Source organism: Bos grunniens, chromosome 14 (genome assembly GCF_055505025.1).
Source record: "Bos grunniens cultivar Pamir isolate PY7600 chromosome 14, Bosgru_T2T1.0, whole genome shotgun sequence".
Lineage (NCBI taxonomy): Eukaryota > Metazoa > Chordata > Mammalia > Artiodactyla > Bovidae > Bos > Bos grunniens.
This window is the reverse complement of record NC_141178.1, coordinates 67,601,206-67,621,530: the sequence shown is the minus strand read 5'-3', so window position 1 is coordinate 67,621,530 and position 20,325 is coordinate 67,601,206. Positions and strand designations below refer to the sequence as shown.

The window sequence follows — 20,325 nt, the reverse complement described above, 5'->3', positions numbered from 1 at the left end:
CAAGACTTTTTCATGTATGCGCCTCTTCAAATGTTTCTCAGCTCTTAAATTCAACCCATAGCCCTCATCAGCCTGATTCACCAAATTGGTCTCACCCATCAAAATGAATTTGTCTACTTCAATGGAAAAAGTGAATGGGTTCAGCTTTGTCAAAGGTCATATATAATCATCAGCTGTTTACTTCTTCATCTCCCCATTGGGATACCAGGCCCGAAGCCAGCGACCTTTGCATCCACAGCGTGAACCTACACCAGGTAACGGTGGATTGGACTCCAAAGAAAGTCACTGCACCTATTTACGAAACCAGATTTATTAAAATCTCTCTACAAGTCGGAAACGGCCATCTCAACATATATACACATGTACAGGAAGGGTCTAGTGTTTCGAAGCCCCAGCAAACCCAGAGTCCTTAGCCGGGTCATGTATCACAGATACAACATTCAAGCAACCACGAGAGCGTTAGTGCGACAGAGGTCTCTGTCCTCCTTCTCCAAGTCCCATGATTCTGTCAAGGTAATATTGCCAATGATCATTCACATTTCACGTGGTCTTAGACACGCAGGTTATTCAGACAGACACAGACGACAGAACAAGTGTCAGAGTGAAAACAACAACAAATGTAGAAAAGGTACGACGTATGTACAGAGTACACAGTGCGTGAGGTATACACGGTATTCTCACAATGCATGTTAGTAGTTTGCCTAAGGCGTAGCCCTTAAAGGTGACTGCCTGTTTTTGTGCCATTTCTCAAATACAGTATGTTTGGTTCACCCGTTTAACCACCTGATTTCAGTACTGTCTGAGACATTTACTGATATTTCATCTGTTTTTTTAATGCAAGTGGCAAATCTCTGTTAAGTTCTATCTTCCGTAGGTAGTGAGTTCCCATCTCTGGAAGCATTCAAACAGAGGTTGGAGTCCCACCTGTGAAAGAATTTGGGGGGTCGGGGGCGGGGAGGCGATTTCTACATTGGGAGGTGGTAGAGAAAGGAAAGAAGTTGGACTAGATGACTTTTAAAGTCCCTTCCAACCTTAAAGATTTGGGGCTTGCTATTTCACTCCAGATACCGATGAAACAGATGCATTCATAAACCACACCACAGATGAAATATTAACAACCTGTCATGCAAAACTGCAGACCAGACCCATGGGGGTGGTTAAAGACTAATTCTGGAAGTTAGTCTGAGAGCTGTCTAAGACTATCCAAAATTTACTTTCTCTGAAGCACAGAAATTTGCTCTTGGGAGAGAGGAGTCTTCTTATCTTTCTCCTCCTAGACAAAATGCTCCACCCTGAGCTGGTCTTGGGGGGAAAAAAGGAAAGGATAAATGCTAACATATTTGGGGGGAACCAAAACAGCTAATGGTTTCCAAGTGCTCAAATTCTTTTTAAAAGTCTCCAGTCTCTCTGTCTGAGCTCAGAGTTCTGAAACAGCCAGGAGCCTGAATCTTTTGTGATACTCCTCCACCGTTAGCTGGTAAGTGCTTTTATAGTGAAAGGGGAAGGGGCTCATTTCAAGGTCAGAAAGAAGGCATTAGTGCAAATGGGGTCTTGGCAGGACACAGAGGAGAGATGATTCTGGGTTCATGGTTCAGGCAGGCGCCTATGCCCCTGAAACAGTCTGCTCCAAAAACATGAAGAGAGGGCGAGTGTTAAACCAAACCAGAAAAAAACAATTTTCCAATCAGAGAAGCTGGGGGTAGCGAAAGCCTGGCTACCAAAGACCAGTTTGAAGATGGCAGGTTTATTGGCCCAGGTAATTTGTCACCCTGTTAAAAATATAGTTATTGCCTAAAATGCCATTGTGTGATTCACTTCCTCTCCCTTTAGAATGTTCATTTCACTCCATCACACGCTGCAGGATATTCATACTCCGTGCCACCCAGAAAAGAGGCGGAACCCCCAAATCCAACAAAGGGATAGTTGGCGAAGGTTCACTGAGGAAAACAACTCTGTAGGGCAGCCAATCAGAGAGTACGCTGCTCACATCCTCAGTCACGCATCTGGAAGATGAGAAAGAAGGGGCGCCATGCTGAATTCAGCAGCCACAGTCTCCACGCCATCACCTGTCTGGTTGGCCTCACGCCGAAAGGCCTGTCCATCTTTAGAAATGGAAAATGCCATGTGTGAGAATTATGAGGTTTCTGAGGTTTGGGGATTAGCAGAAGAAGGAACTGATGTCACTGTCCTCCTGGTACTCTGGAACAATCTGGTCGGAAGTTCCTACTTCTGAGTCGATGTACCCAGGTTCCAAGACAGACTCAAACCAGGGATGGAGTAAGATCTCTGGGGCAGTGAGTCTCTCTGAAGGCTCCCGTCTCAGGAGGCTGCGAATGAGGCACCTGGCTTTGGGAGAAATGTGGTCAGGAATGCAGAACTGTCCACGTCGGATTTTGGAGAAAAGGGCACTGGGGTCTGAGTCATGGAAGGGGTAGCGCCCCACCAAAAGGGTGTAGAGCATCACCCCAAGGCTCCAAACGTCCGCTGCCTTTCCGGAGTAGGTCCCCGTGGTGTTCAGAATCTCAGGGCTCACATAGGCTGGGCAGCCGTGTTTGTCTGACAAAGCATCATCTTCTCCCTTGATTATGTGTGTATCTTCAAGACTTTCCAGTCTGAGCTGGGTTCTGTAGAAGACATGAAACAAGCCATTACTTCCAGATCCAGCTGCTATGAAAAACAAGGCCTTCCTTCCCAATAATAGGGTCCACAGGCACTCAACGCAAAGGCCCAAGGAATGCCAGTTACCCCTTCATCCAGTAAGCATTACCTTGCAACCTACCCAGGAGGACTCCGGATTTCACAAACCAATACAAACTGCAATAAAAATTAGCAAAGTATTGAGAGAGCACCTGGGGTGGAGGGTATGATGCAAAGCCCCAGATACTTTTCATGATGCTAGAGCTTAGAAGAGATATCCTAATAGGGGTTACACAATTTACTAAGTGCACATTGCAGTTGTGGGAGCCTGTGTCAGGAGAATGCTGACATTTCTCCAAAAGCTATCAGGGAAGAACAGCTTATCCTACTGCTTTAGGGAGAGCCGGAGCATCCTATAAGCCGATCTTATCTCTTATCGTGCCACTGACTGCCAGGGTCACTAGGACCGATGCTTGGCAATACAGAACATTACAGAACCTGGAGCCCAAGGTCACTGATATTGCACACGGATTGTCAGCACTCCTGCTCACATTGATATACACAGAGAGAGAGAGTTCTGTCCACCTGAGCCCAAGCCCACAATGGCCTCGACTCAGGAAAAGTACGAGGAATGTTAATTACGTGTATTGGGATATTTAATTGCAAAGAATGCCAGGACAAGAAGACAAAGAAAGCGGCTGGTGGGTTTGAAAGATGCAGGACGCCTAAAATGCCCATGTACGTGTACACATGCACACACGCACAAATACACAAACACACACACACCCTAGGATGGTATAGCACCACCTGAGCTCGTTTACCCAGACAGGGATTCATCTGTTCAGGTAACAACTAATCTGAAACATCTTCAGTCAAGGCTCTCAGGTGAAGCTGCAGGTGCCTCCCTATTCAGATCCAGCCACTCAAGCCTCCTGGGCTCCCCCAAAGCCCAGAGCCACGCGGGGAGCCTCCAATATCTGGTGGCCACTGTGTCCCCCCAGCTAAGTTTCTCTGAACTAGCTCTGTTTCAGTAAATCATTGGTTGAGAAGGACGCAAATATTTGGTACAGGCTACTGGGTCAATTCCTTTTCCTCTTAAAGGTCTAGTTGTTTTTTTTTTTTTTTTCCTTCCTGCCTTCCTGTTCCCTGGAGTGTAGTATACATGTGCTAACTTCAGTATGTCCTCAGCCTGACCTCCCCCGTCGTTATGTAAAATACCCATTGGTTCTGTAAACGGAAAATATGACTCAACCCACACCGTCTGCCGCTGATTGGTTCCTGTAGTACTAAAACCCTGCACCTGTGCTGCTTACAGGGCTAGCGTCAGCCTGCCATTGCTTAACCCTCGGGTTGCCAAACTCCACGCACATGACATTCGCCTGTGCAATGGTGGATTTCAAAAGTAAGCAAGGAGGTGTGTAAGGCATGTTTCAGAAAATACATCACCATATCAAAGGAGAGTGTTCCAGGAACTGGAAACTTCTTCATTGCCAACACTTTGCTTTTCTTTGCTAATCAGTATGTTCCAATAACTCTTGCAAGGTCAGATACAAAGCCAGGTTTTCTGGCAACTCAACAACCCTGTACATTTTCATAGGATCGGGAGTTAAGGCTAAAATGGCACAGGTGGGTGAGCCCCGCATGAACAGCTACAGTAGGAGAGTGCACACCCACCTGTGCAACTGGACAGTGGGATTGCTCTTAATCTTTCCACAAGGGATGCGGCCCACCTCCTAAAACCAGGTAAGGTTTATCTCCTTTGGCTTCGTGAATTCTCTTGTCTGAAACCTCAACTCTGAATCTTAATGTCTCATTATTGTCTTCTCAGGCTCATCTTGTTCTTTTATGAGGTAAGCCATGATCTATATTTAGCAACCAATTCCATCCAGCTTCCATTTCTTATTCAACAGTGGCTATTTTCTGAAGATGTATCCAAACAAAATGCCTAAAAAGTCACTGGACAAAGTGGAGAAAATATTGGGGGCCAAGCATGACACAGAACAGAAGTGTGGGGTGAAGGAAAGGAGAGGTTTCTGCAAATAGGACAGTCTGACCAGTTCTGTGACACTTCCTAGGTACCAAAAAAAAAAAGGCACTCAGTATAAACAAGGATTTTAAAATGTCCTCTAGGAATCGATGCTGTGAAGGGCAGGCTGACATTTGTACCGGAGAAGAACTGACCTTTCTGACAACAATGGGGAATAAACCTGATCCCAGGGTGGAATTGGGGAGGGTAACCTATCCTCACGTGATATCCCACAAATGCACCAAGGTGTCCCCAGGCCACATTCACGAGGGTGCAGGAAACCCAGCTGTGGCATTGGCTCTTTAGGAGAGAGGACTTCTCAAGACTAACTCTGGGACAACTGAGCCCTTGATGTTGTTCTCAACCAATGCACCACCCCTAACTGCTCAACCTGCAGCCTCGTTTCAGTTCCAAAAGGCACAGGAGAGGCTGTGGAGGCCGCTCACCTCTCTTCGGTGGAGAAGACAAACTTCCTAAGCTTCAGGTCCCCCAGCACAATGGCTGACTGGTGGCAGTGGGCGACGGCAGAGACAATCTGCTTGAAGAGCCGGGCGGCCTCCTCTTCCCGCAACCTCTTCCGGCTGCGCACGTAGGAGTGCATGTCCCCAAAGTCCCTCTCAAAGAAGACGTAGGCCTTTGTTTCCCCAAGGATCACCTCCACGATGCCCGTGATGTTCCTATGTGATGGCAGCTGGATGTAAGGCCGGATTTTGTCCTGGTAGTGTTTAATGGGAAACACCTGCAGAGAGAAGTGGACCCGCTTAGGAGGCTAGAGAAGCAGAGACTGCCTTCCAGCAGCTGGGCTGCAATTCTCAGTCTGGGACTTCCCAGGTGGCACTAATGGTAAAGAACCTGCCTGTCAACGCAGGAGACATAAGTGATGGGGGTCTATCTCTGGGTCAGGAAGATCCCCTGGAAGAGGACAAGGCAACCCGCTCCAGTAGTCTTGCCTGGGAAATCCCATGGACAGAGGAGCCTGGCAGGCTACAGTCCAGGGGATTGCAAAGAGCCGGACATGAAGCTGAAGCGACTTAGCATGCACGCACACACCCCCATTAGCTCTTCAACCCCACTTTATGCAGTCGCAGCTACCCCTAACACCCCCAAACCAGAAGCATCTAGGGCTCTGGGCTAGCAAATATTCAAAGAGCCACCATATGGATGGTTTCTCTGTATGGCCTTCCACAAGCTCCAGAGAGCTAAGCCCCGAAGTCCCCACCCTCTGTGGCCCTTGCTCGCCGGCGGGTGCCAAGGGGCTGACAGAGGTCCCTCTGGTGTCTGCAGGAGCAGTCCCTGGAAAGGCATGACCTCCTGCAGACCAGGAAGGGCACAGAAGGTGGTGACTATGCAGCTTCCAAGTGGAAGCAAGGGGCTGGAGAACACGCAGCTCTGTCATTACCGGGAAGGAACAAATGACTCCAAGTCTGTCAACACAGCCCTAAGCAACCTGCCTGGGCTGACTCAGGTATAAGCAGTCTTGAGGTAACATTCCCACAGGAGGGATACAGGATCCTGGGGGCAGGGGGGATTCATTTGTTTATTTATCTCCCTACCCCCCACCAATTCCCACCCCCACCTTCACCCAGGACACCAGTAGCATCTCCTCTAAGAAGCTGACTGGTCTCTTTAAGGGCCTTTTGTTTAGTCCGGTTACTCATATCCTAGACTCAACTGGAAACGGTGACACACGGATTGTCACCATCTGGATTCGGCTATTATCTGCTCAGAGGAACTGGAAGGGGTTGCACAATGACCAGACCCACCCCACTTCTGAGGCCTGGCTGCTCTGTCACCAGCTCGAAGAAATCTCTCCGCTGCCCCCCTCCTCCCACCCCCAGCCCACACTCATACTCCTCCCAAAAGAGCTCTTAGCCCCAGCGACCCAGAAGAAAAGAATTTCCCCCCTTTAAAACTGGGCTTGATCATGCATTTGAAGTTTCGTTCGGGTCGGCCAGTAGATGGCAGCAGCGAGCCCAGGGAAGTTGGGGGGTCAGGTGAGTTGCAGAAAACCCGAGTGACTTTAACTGAGGGGTGAACCTATCTTTCAGGTGAAAAGGAGGGGCCCAGAGGATTATCAGAAATGTCTGAGACCGGGGTGTCCAGCTCGCAAAAGGTAGATGGACTGTGGGAATGTTCTGCGTCTACTGGCGCAGGAGGAGAGCGCGGGGAATCCTGTTTCCAGTTGTACCTCCAATTGGATGGCATCCCTTATGTTCAAAGGAAAATCGCCGGCCGGAAAATCAAGACATGAATGGAAGCGAGGGTTTCCTAGCAGGCGCGGGCTTTCCAACACTTCCATTCCGGCCAAATCCCCCCGCCCTGGCTGGAAGACCCCCCGCGCCAGACTGCTCTCTGGGGAAGACAGGGTTCCGGTTCTAGCGCGGGTTCCAGCCGGAATCCCCAACACCTGCGCCCGACACGGACCTCCCGCCCCTGACCACCCACAACTAAGCCCGGGTGCCTCGCAGCCCCGGCGAGAGAGCTGCCAGCTACTCCAAGCTCCAAGCAGGCACCCACTGTAGGGCGCCCTTCCAGAACGAGGGGCGGGGGGACCGAGGAGAATGAGAAAAGGAGAATGGCATGGCCCTGGAATCCATTTCAATTCCACAACTTATATGGAGCGCCACGCACTAAACTGGGCGCTAAGGAAATAATATCTAATAGATATAAAGCAATTAAGCACCGCACTTCCTCTTGACCGCCGAGTTCGAATTATCCCACTCCATCCGAACCTCACAATTCCCAGTAAGGAGATCCTGGTCAAATGCTGCCTTCCCGGGCTCAAACATACTTAACCGCCTTGCCCCAAGCCCAAACGCTGGCGGCACCTTCGGCTCCCGGGCGCTGGCGGACGAGACCTCAAACACTTTTGCCTGCCACCGTGTCCCCCCTCACCCGCGACCTCCGCCAGGTCCCGGCCCCCCGGGTGCGTACCTTGCAGCGCAGCTCGCGGCCGGTGTGGATGCACAGCGCCCGGGACACATGCTCGCGCTCAGCCAGGGGCAGCAGCAGGTAGTCGGCGATGCGGCTGGGCCCCGGAGCGCTCCCGGAGCCGCCGCCGGCCCCTGGAGCGGCGGGCGGAGGCTGCGGGCTGCAGGGAGAGCCAGGGGGGCTGAGGTAGTCCGGGGGGCTCGAACACTCGGAGAGACGTGGGCACTTGGCCGCCACGGCCGCCGCGTCGTCCGCGTCCAGCAGGCGTTTGGCCGGGGTGCCCCGGCCGGCGGCGAGCAACAAGGCCGGAGTGCGGGGCTGCGAGACGCCGTTCATGGCAGAGCGCACGGGACCGACCCGCATCCCGATCCGGGCCGGGGCGGCCCCTGCTTTATAAGTCCTCGGATCCGCCCGGAAAGGCGCGACGGGCGCCGCGACTTACTCCAGCCCGGGGGATGGAGTTTGCAGACGGAGCTTGGTTCTGCCCCCACGGGGGCAAAGCTGGAGCCGTTCCTGGTGCACGCGGGGATCACGCTGGCAGCGCGTCCGGGGCGCGGAGGCCGGCTCGGGTCTCCGGATCTCCGCGGGTACCGGCTCTGGGCGCCTCGCAGAGCGGGGGCAGCCGCCGCTATTGTTGTCGAAGCTGCCGACAGTTGGGGAGGCAGAGGCGGCCGGCCTTCCCGAGGTTCAGAGCGGCGAGCACAAGATTCCGCAGGCTCGCTGGAGCCACGGAGCAAACACACTTCCCAGAGCAAGAAGTCTCGTAGCGAAAGCCGGAGCAACTTTTCCGCTGCGCTCGGAATCCGGCGCGCTCCTGGGCTCCCGGCGTGAGTGTGCGCGAGCGAGACGCTCTCGGAGAGAGTGACTGAGTGTGAGTGAGTGTGTGCGCCGCACCGATCCCAGCCAGTGCACTCCTCCTTCTCCTTTTCCTCCACCTCCTCCGCCTCCCGGTGACTCACGCTGTATACACACACACTCACAGGCCGGGCTGTGTAAACAGTTGGGAAGCCGGGTTGTGCAATGAGGTGACTGCGACGACTCCGGCCCTGCCGCCGGGCGAGCAGTCACCGAAGCGGAGGGGGAGGACCGGGGGAGGGGGCGGGGTGCGGCGGGAAGGGAAGGTGGAGCTGGGTCGGCGGGGGCGAGGGGGGTGGCCCGAGGGCTGGGATGCTCCGGGCTGAGCGCGCTCCGGCGCAGGTGGTGAGTTCTGAGCCCGCTGGGGCGCGCGCACACGTTCCCCCTAGCTACCCCTACCCCCAACAGGCTGGTCTAGGCAGGAGGCGGCGCGCGCCCTCCCGCAGGCCGTGGACTCAGCGCTGGAAGTCGGGGGAGGAGGCGGAGGAAAAGTTCCCGTGACGTCAGGGTCCCGGGGAAGTGGGCGGGAGGGGAGGGGCCGCGGGAGGTGAAGCGACCGGTGATTGGTGCGCGCTCCTCATTCACTCAGAGCACAATGGACTGCGGGCGCGCGCACCAGCTCTCCAGCACCCGCCGCTCGGTGCGGCCGGAGGGTGACTCCTTTTGCCCTGGGGGATCCCCTCGCCGCTCCGCGCCTGGGGACCTCGGGTTGGAACTGTAGGCGTCGCCGAGACCCGGCGGTAGCCGGAGGAAGGGAGGAAAGAGAAGGTGATGAATTCCAGAATCACTCATTCACCCCCACGCGGTAGTTCCGGGGAAGACCTATGCGTGGTAGTGTATGTGACGGTTTTTTTTTTTTTTCCCCTTTTCCTGCCCCCTCCCAGCTCTAATCCCCAGCGTCTGTTCGCTTCCACAAATAGAACCTTCTGTTGGATGAAATAAAAGCAAACACTAGGCCTTCTGCTCTCCTCCACCTCCACGCCCCTCCCGCGCCTGCCGCCCGCCCGGATTGCACGGAAATAGCTTCTCCCGGCTCCCCGGCCGCCCCTTCGCGGTGACTCGCAGAAAGAGCTTCCTGAGCCGCGGCCGGTGGGAAACAAAGGATGTGGGGAGAGAGCGGAAGGGGCCCACGTGGCCGTCGCCGAATTCCTGTCCCCTCCCCGTGCCTCCTCCGCAGCCTCCACACGCGCAGCAGGGTCTAGAGCCCCGGGGCTAACCCGGTTCCTTGGTGACCGGATAGATAGTGATACTGCCTACACCCAGGCAGTCCTGCCAGGGCGTGTGCACGCACTCGTGCAACCTGATTTGGGTGAGCGCGAGATGTGTCAGACCCTGCACAGAGCTCCATGAAAAAACAACCTAGACGCTGTCGTTTTTCTTTCGGGAACCAGGTCAACCCGGAGTCCCTGGACACCGAACATAGATAACTGTTATCAGAGTCCCTTCTGTACTTCTGCTAAATGCTTCATTTTCTAAAACCAGATCGAGCCCCAAGGATAAATCCTTTTCCATATTAAGTCTCCCTTCATTCAGCCAGCACTAATGAAGCATCTCCTAAACTAGAGGCTGAGGATTAGGAAGATGAAAATTAACAATAGCTAACATTAATTGAACTCTGTAACGTGGCAGGCGCTGTTAGCGCTTGACACACTGACGTTTCACAACTACCCAGTGGAGTTCTTTTTTGTCCCTTTTCACAGAGAAGCCTGCAAAGATTAAGTTACTGGCTGTGGTCAAATACGCTACTGAATGCATTCAAGCTCTTAAAGCACTTGTGGGGACTCAAGGTAGAGATTACAATTTGTAGAGTTAGGTAGGATTCCATCTAGAAAGCATTTGACCTGGGGGGATATTTGGGATTGTAAAAGATTTGCATGGAGTGAGCAGGGTGGGGAAGTGGGAGGGTGGGTGGGGCAGGTAAGACAGGATGTGGGGAAGGATCAGGTTGAAGTTAAGAGGCCAGGTTGGCTACAAGGGTGGAGCTGAACCTGCAGAAATCAACCGAGAAAATCTCCAATGCCTGCTGAGAAGGCTGCACTTGATCTTGTAACCAAGTCCACCCAAGGTTTTCCTTCTTTCAAGTTCATTTTGTGCCAGTTATTTAAGATCCACTGAGCTGCCCACTGATGCTGAAGCTGAAATTCCAGTACTTTGGCCATCTGATATAAAGAACTGACTCATTGGAAAAGACCCTGATGCTGGGAAAGATTGAAGGCAGGAGAAGGGGACGACAGAGGATAAGATGGCAGGATGGCATCACCGACTCAATAAGCGTGAGTTTGCGCAAGCTCCAGAAGTTGGTGATGGACAGGGAAGCCAGGCTTGCTGCAGTCCATGGGGTCGCAAAGAGTCAGACACAACTGAGCGACTGAACTGAAACTGACTGAGCTGCCCACTGGGCATCATCACTTGGATGGCAAACTCAGCAAAGGCCTTCAGCCTCTTTGTCCAAGGTGTGCACCTTCTTCACTGCCTCTTCTAAAAGAAAGGCATTGCCACCATCATCCCTGAGGACAGAATCCCTGGCAGTCATTTCCCCTTGAATCCACCTTTTTCCTGTCCCCTACTGGGTTGTCACTGGGTCCAGTCCTAGTCCTGCTTGCTCTCAGAGACATCCCCTGGCCGTCCCCTGCTCAGCTACCTGGGGCTGCCCCGCACAGACTTTTTCTCATGCTCCCTTGCCCACTGGCTTCCAGCCCATTCTGCTCAGAGTGAGGTCCTGGAGGAAGATGGGAAGGTGCTGCTCTGGGCCCTGGCTGGACCTCCTCTGTGGCCCAGCCACCCCCACCTGCCTTCAGCCAGCCCCTGTGTGTGGCTCTCACCAGGTGCTGCCAAGATCTCCCTACAGGACTGAAGGATTTATCCACCCATGCCCACCCCACCCTCTACACTGGGGGCGCTGAGAGTGCCTTTTGGGAGTTTTGGAAATTGCCTTGACTGAGTAGGGCTACCTTGCCCAAGTTCACACTCCATTCCCAGGAGGTCCAATGACCGGTGATTGTAAACAAGTCCAGCCTCCTTGCCCAAATTTGAGCCAACTCTGAAGGGCATCCCAGTTTCAGCCCACCCATTTAGGGTCCACTGAGTTCATCCCTGAGATTGCCTCCAGCCTGGCTCTTCTCTCCACCCAGTCCTATTCCTTCCTTCCCCTTCCAAAGGTGTTGCCATAATAAACCTCCTGCATTCTAATCTCTATCTCTGAGTCTGCCTCCTGGGGGGACCCAACCATGGTGCCCTCTGCCTCTTCCTGGTCCTAGCTCACTCTAGGCACTCTGGCTCCTGGGAATCAAAAGACACCAATTTCCTCCCTCCAGCCCTAGGGTGAAAGCTGCTTCATGATGTATTGCTCATCTCCGGGCTGCCCACCATACCGTGTTTTGTTCTATTTTTGTTTCTGTTTATCTAATACCTTTATAACTAGTTCCGCAATTTAATTTTTTCCTCTGAACTTCCTGGCCTAGGTTTCGTTTTCCTGTCCGATACAAACCCTGTACCTCTCCCATGTCAATCCACTCCTTGCCACTCTCATGATCTTAGTTCAGGACCTTCTCCTGGCTTCCTGCAGTAAGCTGCTAACTGGGTCACTCATTCATTCTTTCAGCATACAAAAGCACCTACTCTGCCAGTGCACCTACTAGATGCTGGAGTTACAATGGTGCACAAAACCAAATGTGGCCTTGAGCTCTTTAATCCATTCCCCACACAGCTATCAGAGTACATTTTCTTAAATTTAAATTTGATCACATCAGGCCCTGGCCTAAAAACTTGGCAGGGGCCATCAGAAGGCAAAATCAAAATACCGTCTTTTCTGGCCCTACTTCCCTTTCCAGCCTTAACTTTCTTGTCTCCTCACCAGCACCCTACCTATGCCAGATCCTGGTAGGGACATAAACACATCTTGCTAATTCACACATATTCATTTTTGCCTGTGCTGTTTTCTCCCAACAGAATTCCCCCCGCCCCCCTGCCAATAGGATGAACTCCTATTCATCCTTCAAAACCCCACCCAGATTTCCCCTGCACTGCTGTCAGATGTCAATGTCATCCCAAGCACTGTTGAGTCTTCCATCCAGCTTTCTTTCATGGCATTATCCACTCAGCTATGTCCCAGAGGGCAGGGACCATGTCTTATTTAGCTGTGTATCTCCCGTCCCCAGCCCAGTGTCTGTTATAAAGGGAGGGCTTACTAAGTGCCAACCAAATAAATGTACTCAAGGGCAGAGGGTTATCCAAAAGGAGGACCTGAAATGAGGAACAGGGCATTTGGGCCAAGGAAAGGGTGTGGGGAATAGGGAACAGAGTTAAGAGTTGAATGTCTAGCCCTAGAAAGAAACAGGATATGGGGGAAAAAAAGCGGCGGAGGGCGGGGGGTGCTGAAGATTTAGGGGCCTCCAGCCTGGATGCCTGGGAGGACAGGCGTCCCCTTGGCATGCAATCAAGATAGCCAAGGGGACAAGTGAGCTAAAATTGTCGTCACTTCATTGCTGGGCTTTTCCTGCTGGCCAAGTCTGGACTGAACTTCCATCAGATTTTTCAGATACTGATTTGAGGAAGCCTGTTGCTTTTTTAAATTTTATTTTATTTATAATTATTTATTTCTGGCTGTGCGGGCTTTTCTATAGTTGCATCAAGTGGGGACTACTCTAGTCGCAATACGCAGGCTCAGTAGTTGCTGCCTGGGCTCTAGATCACAGGTTCAATAGTTGCCCCACGGCATTGGCAGGCAGATTCTTTACCACTGAGCCACGAGGGAAGCCTGCCAGTTGCTCTTTATAGGCTTAAATTGTCTCACCTGTGAGATGGGCTGCTTTTCCTCCCCAGCAAAGTTCTCATGGGAACAAATAGCTGCAAATGTGTGAAAAGTCCTTATGAGTTATCTACCCATACACAGATGTGATGATCAAATATGAGTATGCCTTGATTTTAAACTATGTGCATTTAGTCAACCAATATTCATTATCAGCTTGCCACATGTCAGAGTCAGAAAAGGCCTTTACCATGAAAATCCAAATTGACAGATACAAATATACAAGTAAATAGGATGTGGACTAGGTCATATTCTTCCTGTGTTAAAAGGGTTCTTTGTCATAAAAGGGTCTCCCACGTGATGCCATTAGCAAGCTCCTTTGGAGCATTTATGGTGTGGTTTGGTAAAATGCAGGTGCCTTGAAAGCAAGATCATGTGTGTGCGGTGTGTGTTCCCTCTGCAGCCTCAGTACAATACTGAGCTGACACCAGAAGGGCACCAGATGACAAGTTGAGCCGGGGGAAAAGAAATTGATTTACCTCCACCTTCTCAGGAAAGCACATATTGCGTTACGTAATATGGGAAAATCTGTATTGATTTTGGGGGATAAAGTTAGGCTACTGATGAGCTCAGGCTTGACTCATTTTCATTCATGCCCAGGTAGGTGCCTGGCAACAGCATTAGCAAGGTTCTGAGTGCTTTTTGCATGCGTGCTCAGTTGTTTAGTTGTGTTAGACTCTTTGTGACCCTATGGATTGACCCTACTGACTTCCCTGGTAGCTCAGACAGTAAAGCGTCTGTCTACAATGCAGGAGACCCAGGTTCGAGCCCTGGGTTGGGAAGATCACCTGGAGAAGGAAATGGCAATCCACTCCAGTACTATTGCCTGGAAAATCCCACGGACAGAGGAGCCTGGTATCCTACAGTCTATGGGGTCGCAAAGAGTTGGACTGAGCAACTTCACTTTCACTATGGATTGTAGCCTGCCAGGTTCCTATGTCCATGGGATTTTCCTGGCAAGAATACTAGAGTGGGTTGCCCTGCCCTCCTGCAGGGTATCTTCCCAACCCAGGGATTGAACCCTCGTCTCTTATTTCTCCTGCATTGGCAGGTGGGTTCTTTACCACTACTGTCACCTGGGAAGCCCTACCCATTCCAAAATGCAGGAAAATTCTCAGAGCAGCCAGGACTCCGGATTCCACCATTTGGCTTCAGGGTACACAGGGCTTTGCAGCCACACATAACATGTGTTATGCTCCCTAACTCCAAATTCTAAACCAGTAAACACACCAAAAGAAAATCAGTCCTGAATATTCATTGGAAGGATTAATGCTGAAGCTGAAACTCCAATACTTTGGCCACCTGATGCGAAGAACCGACTCATTGGAAAAGACCTTGATGCTGGGAAAGATTGAAGGTGGGAGGAGAAGGGGATGACCGAGGATGAGATGGTTGGATGGCATCACTGACTCAATGGGCATGAGTTTGAGCAAGCTCCGAGAGTTGGAGATGGACAGGGAAGCCGGGCGTGCTGTAGTCCATGGGGCAGCAAAGAGTCGGACACGACTGATCAACTGAACTAAACTGAACCACACCAAAAAAAAAATCAGGACATATTTAAGAAAATCAACACTAATATTTACAATAAGGTTCCAAATACTGGGAAAGAGTTGAACATTTACTGAGTTCCTCCCATATGGTAGAACTTTATATCTATTCTCTTGTTTAACATTCAAAATTATCTCATGAACTACATACCACCATTTTCCAGATTCCTAAGAAGGCTCAGAGACGTTGATTAGCTTGTCTAAGGTCACACAGCTGGAAGGTGGCCAGTTAGAATGAGAACCTTCTTCCGGTTGACCTCAAACCTGAATCTTTCAGCTTTATATGCCACCCAAATTCCCAATGAAGAGGAAGATTATCCAAACATTTCTTCCCTTTAATTTTTTTTTAAGTTCAGTAAAAATCTTAACCTTTTAAGAACTTACCCTCCCCCAGCAAACATTTGCATACACAGGCACGCACATACACAGATAGAAAATTAAGATTCACGATAGAGCCTCAAATCTGACTTTGCCTGATGATTTAATCAATTCTAAAGGAGATCAGTCCTGAATATTCATTGGAAGGACTGATGCTGAAGCTGAAGCTCCAATCCTTTGGCCAGCTGGTGCAAAGAACTGACTCAATGGAAAAGACCCTGATGCTAGAAAAGATTGAAGGCAGGAGGAGAAGGGGACGACAGAGGATGAGATAGTTGGATGGCATCACCAGCTTGATGGACATCAATTTGAATAAGCTCCAGGAGTTGGTGATGGACAGGGAAGTTTGGGGTGCTGCAGTCCACGGGGTCTCAAAGAGTCAGACATGACTGAGGGACTGAACTTCTAAAAAAAAAATTTATTGAGGTCAACAATAAAGGTGTAAGTACCTATACAATTTGATGACTTTGGAGATAAGTATATGGGGTCGCACAGAGTCAGACACGACTGAAGCGACTTAGCAGCAGCAGCAGCAGCAGCGTATATTGTGAAACCATCACCACTATCTATGCCATTAGCATATCCATCACCTCCAAAAGTTTCTTCCTACATCTTTTTTTTTTTAAATGATTAATTTTAAGAGCACAGGAAGCCTTAGATCCTCACATGCCTCCCCCTGACGTCTGTGGGGGCCTGGATGGATGTGAAAATGAGAGTCTGTGATCTGATGTCCCTTCTCTGCCTGCTCCCTCTGCCCCAGCTCCTGTCCTCCCCCCGTAGGGTCTGCAGGACACGCCCCAGCCGTACCAACATCCACATATGTGGTTCTGCCCTTAGTCTTTTGTTGACCACCCACAGTTCTGGAGGTACATATAACAGATCTTGTTGAGAAAACAGACCCAGGAAAGAGACTCTTGGACCCAAGAAGCAGGTTTGGGGCATTGGAGCAGAGGATTCCCCCATTCTGGTACGTGGAATTTGGTCTAGGCCAGCAGGTGCAGGCGCTATATAAGGTACACCCCCTTTGTCATGTGGGGATGGATGCAGCTGGCAGAAGGCCGGGGCAGGGTCTCATCCCCTGGGGTCTAAGAGAGAGGCACTGGTCCCAGTGACGGATTCCTGGGAGCTCTACAAAGACTTTCTCTCCCACCTCCTCACATACTCACTGTTGCCTCTGGCCTAAATTTAAAAGGCTCTTCCAGGAACTTCCCTGGTGGTCCAGTGGTTAAGAATCCGCCTTGCAATATAAAGGACATAGGTTTGATCCCTGGTTGGGAACAAAGATCCCACCTGCCAAGGAACACCTCAGCCCACACACCACAACGACGAAGCCCGCGTGCTACTAGAGAGCCCATGTGCCGTGGCAAAAGATCCCACGTAACACAGCGAAGACTGCACGTGCTGCAGCTGAGACCCACGCACACAAGTCAGCAAACAGATATTTAAATGCTCTTCCAATGACCTGATCTATAATTAGCATTATCCCTGAGCGTCAGGAATGAGCCTGAGTGGAAAAGGCAGAACAAACAGAAATATAAGCAAATGACTGCAGTCCAGTGCAGAAGGGAGTCTGTCAGGGAGAGGAAGGAAGGATCAGGGCAGACTTCACAGAAGAGGCAGCCTCAGAAGACCACACGTGCTATGTGCATGCTGCGTGCTAAGTCACTTCAGTTGTCCCCGACTCTGTGACTCCATGCACTGTATGTAGCCCGCCAAGCTCCTCTGTCCATGGGATTCTCCAGGCAAGAATACTGGAGTGGATTGCCATTTCCTACTCCAGGGGATCTTCCCAACCCAGGGATCAAACCTCTGTCTCCTATGTCTCCTGCATTGCAGGTGAATTCTTTACCACTGAGCCATGAGGGCAGACTGCTAGCAATCTATTACTTGTCTCCACGGGCGACCTCTCCAGGGTTTAAATGCAGTTGTCAGGGTGATGGACTGGAAGTTTCCTGGATCCCGGGATAAGCACAGCTCCACAACTGCCTTAGATGGAACAGAGAAACACCCCTTACTTTCTTCTGAGTTGTCTGCTGCACCTTTCATCTGTGTCAGGCTCAGGGCTGCTTTGGCCAATCACATGCAACAGAAGTGCCACTCTGAGGCCTCCACGGTTGTGTCATAAAAGGCCATGCTGCTCGTCCTTTTCTGCAGGACTCTTGCAGTTGGAACCCGGTGGCGCTAGTGGTAAAGAACCTGCCTGCCAGTGTAGGAGACATTAGAGACCCTGGGTCAGGAAGAGCTCCTGGAGAAGGAAATAGCAACCCACTCCAGTTTTCTTGCCTGGAGAATCCCATGGACAGAGGAGCCTGGAGGGTTACAGACCATGGGGTCCCACAGGGTCGAACACAACCAAAGCGACTGAGCACACGCACACATGGCCAGCTAAGAAGTCCATCTGCCCTGAGGACACTGTGCTGGAGAAGCCACAGGTAGACCCTCCAGGTGAAAGACCCAGCTGAGCCTGCCCGGCAGCCATCTGAGCCCAGACAGGTGAAGCCATATTGGGAGCAAATCCTCCAACCTGAGCCACCTGCTTCTTCCCAGCTGAGGCCCCAGACACCTCGGTGCGGACAAGAGCCACCCTTACCTTGGCTGTCCTGAACTCCTGACCCACAGAACCGTATCCCCTCTAAGTTTTAGGGTGGTCTTGTTACACAGCAATGGATGACCAGAGTAACGTTCTGAAACCGTTCTGGATAAATACGGAGGTCTGACAGACAGGACCTCACCAGCCCATAGGACACCTCCAGATGCTAAGAAACACAGCTGCATCCTCTGAAGGTGGACCCCGCCCCCCACGCCTGGCACAGGGCTTGGCCTGCAGAATCCAGGCTGGATCTCACAGCCAGGTAGCTCTGCTGACCAGAGACACTTTCTTCTCTTCTGCTGGCATCCACATGAGCCGAGCTGACAGGAAGGAAGGCATTTTCTCAAAACTCAGATAATTGCCCCATAGTCTCCTTGAGCATCTCCCAGGATTTGGGGAAGCCCTCTGTCCTCAGACCTTGCTAGCTCTGCCTCACAGTGAGTCATCTCAACATGTAAAAATTCATCACACATACACACGCCTCCTTTGGGCTGCCTTTTCCCTTTTCTCATTAAAAAAAAAAAAAAACTCTACCCTATCCTGATCTGATCTGAGATCTTCAGGCTATCTTGAGGTAATTCATCTTGCCTCTTCAAACACTCTCCCCCACTCTGGTGGCAGCCAGCCAAGCCCATCTCCCTTCATTCTCAAAGGAAGCCTGGCCCCGAGCAGAGGACTGTTTGGTTTCTGAGATTTTCATTAAAAAAAAAAAAAAAGCCTCTTCTGCAGCGTTTCTGAGGAAGGCTGCAGGCAAGCACTGAAGGCTGGAGGAAGCGGGGTGCAGATCACATTGGGTCACGGGGACTGCAGGGGTTGGGAATGCTATTTCAGCCCTGTGGTTGAAAGGCCCCCAGCTCTGGATTCCTGGCTCTCGGTGCGGAGGTCTTTTCCCCTTTGGTCTAACTGGCAGCTGCAAGTTCAGTACGGGCAGCTGTCAAGGGGTCTGCAGACTTTATACCTCTCCTTATGCAAGCCTGGTAGACAAGAGTCAGGCTTTCTGTGGAAGGTTGCGGAGGGATGGTCCATACAGCCTGTGGATTCGGGCAGCCTCCTTCACCGGGACGCTGTCAGTAAAAGACGATTTGCCTTTCTCGAGGAAGGAGGCCCACCTCTCCTGAATCCCCACTCTGTGTGCTTTGCCTATGTTGGGTCATTTATCCTCACAACAGCGCTACAGATTGGTAAGATCATCGCCACTTGTCAGCTGAGGCAAGAGAGGCCCCGAGAGGCTAAGTAACTTGCCCAGAGTCACACAGCTAGAGACATTAGGAGCCAGGGTTCAATCCAAGGTTGGACCGCCTCCAGGCATTTGTTCCTCCCTCGTTCCTTTGCTCCTCCATCTCTCTCTCCCTCCCTCCCTCCCTCCCTCACACTCTCGTTCCACTTCTTTTGAGGAAACCGTAGACTAAGTACTTCTGCTTAACCTATATAGGGTGAGACTACTACGGTTTCACCTGTATGGGTTCGAGGGAGAGCTTACCTAGTGCATGGAAAACACAATCCAACTTCAAACTTGTTTAAATACCTTTGGAGAATATTCCTGTTTGGGGCCTTGAACCTGGACTGGGGCTCGGGAAGGGACCTTTGTCCTTGGTCAGAGTCAGTCTTCATTCGGCCCATTCTTACTGAGCTCCGGCTGGGCACCAGGCATCACATTAGACACCCACAGTGGAGCACAGCGCAGTCCTCCGGGAGCTCCCAGTGGGAGGAATGGGGAGGAAGGCGGCGGCATGGAGACCGCGGTCTGAGCGGAATGAAATAGATACCAGAAGAGGGGCACAGAGGAAGGAGAGGTCAGTCCTGCCAGAAGGCTCCTCACGGACCAGGCTGGAACCTGACGTTGTCCTGGGCAGGGTCTGAATACACGTCAGAGGCAGATTCACTCGGACCGGCTTCCAGGAACTTGATACACAGCAAGAACTACGTTGATAAAAGCAGGCATCCGGCAGGAGGTACTCATCAGCAGATCAATGAAAGCATTCCTTTGCCTGACAATGCGCCCACAGGAAGCCACTTTATCGGAAAGTTACTTGCACAAATGGATTCCATAAAGGGCACCTGGCAGATATTAAGACATCTATTTCAGCCTGGGTAGCTTGAAGCCATCTCTGACCCTAAAAGAAAAGTCTTCTGCAGGAAACATTCGCCATCAACTTTGCTCTGGTAAAACTCTCTCCACCCTTAGAATAAAGACGAGGTATTATTATTAAAGCAAAGCTCTACTGCTCTACCAAAGATCGCCCGAAAGCAGCAGCATGAAGAACACATAACCTGTGTGTCTCCCCTGTGACCATTCTGGATTGACAGATTTTAGGGGCCCAGGTTCCCTCCATGCTGGGGCTCTAGCACGTCATCCACGTGATCAAGGCCAGGTCCCAGCCACACCAGGTCCCCTCTGGCTGGCAGGGGAGGAGCCAGTGAAGTAGCCAAACCCCTTTAGCCTGGAGATGGCGGGTGTCCTGCGCTCATGTTCATTCCCATGCCTTTTGGTAGAACTTGGTCACATGGTCCCACCCAACTCCAGGGGAAGCCGGGAAATGAAATGTGTCCCACC

General features: G+C 51.4%; 1 protein-coding gene across 3 annotated transcripts; it reads right to left on the bottom strand.

Annotated features, from left to right (window-relative positions):
- Positions 1-294: 294 nt before the first annotated feature.
- On the bottom strand, positions 295-19,652 carry TRIB1 (tribbles pseudokinase 1). Of its 3 annotated transcripts, none has more exons than XM_086335498.1 (3): positions 19,252-19,652; positions 5,110-5,402; positions 295-2,624 (listed from the first exon to the last, which is right to left on the bottom strand). In XM_086335498.1, exons 2-3 carry the CDS (start codon positions 5,262-5,264, stop codon positions 2,159-2,161), a joined length of 621 nt encoding a protein of 206 aa, XP_086191624.1. In that variant the 5' UTR covers positions 5,265-5,402; positions 19,252-19,652; the 3' UTR covers positions 295-2,158. The 3 variants fall into 3 exon arrangements, with proteins under 3 accessions (XP_086191624.1, XP_086191622.1, XP_086191623.1); XM_086335496.1 differs by lacking the exon at positions 19,252-19,652 and adding an exon at positions 7,598-8,495; XM_086335497.1 differs by lacking the exon at positions 19,252-19,652 and adding an exon at positions 6,852-7,532.
- Between the last annotated feature and the right edge of the window lie 673 nt (positions 19,653-20,325).

Coding starts and splice junctions, on each gene's coding strand:
- TRIB1 (XM_086335496.1), bottom strand. CDS start 7,957: ATGCGGGTCGGTCCCGTGCGCTCTGCCATGAACGGCGTCTCGCAGCCC. Junction 5,403..7,597: donor GCCGCGAGCTGCGCTGCAAG/GTACGCACCCGG, acceptor TTCTCTCTGCAG/GTGTTTCCCATTAAACACTA. Junction 2,625..5,109: donor GTCTTCTCCACCGAAGAGAG/GTGAGCGGCCTC, acceptor TGTCTTCTACAG/AACCCAGCTCAGACTGGAAA.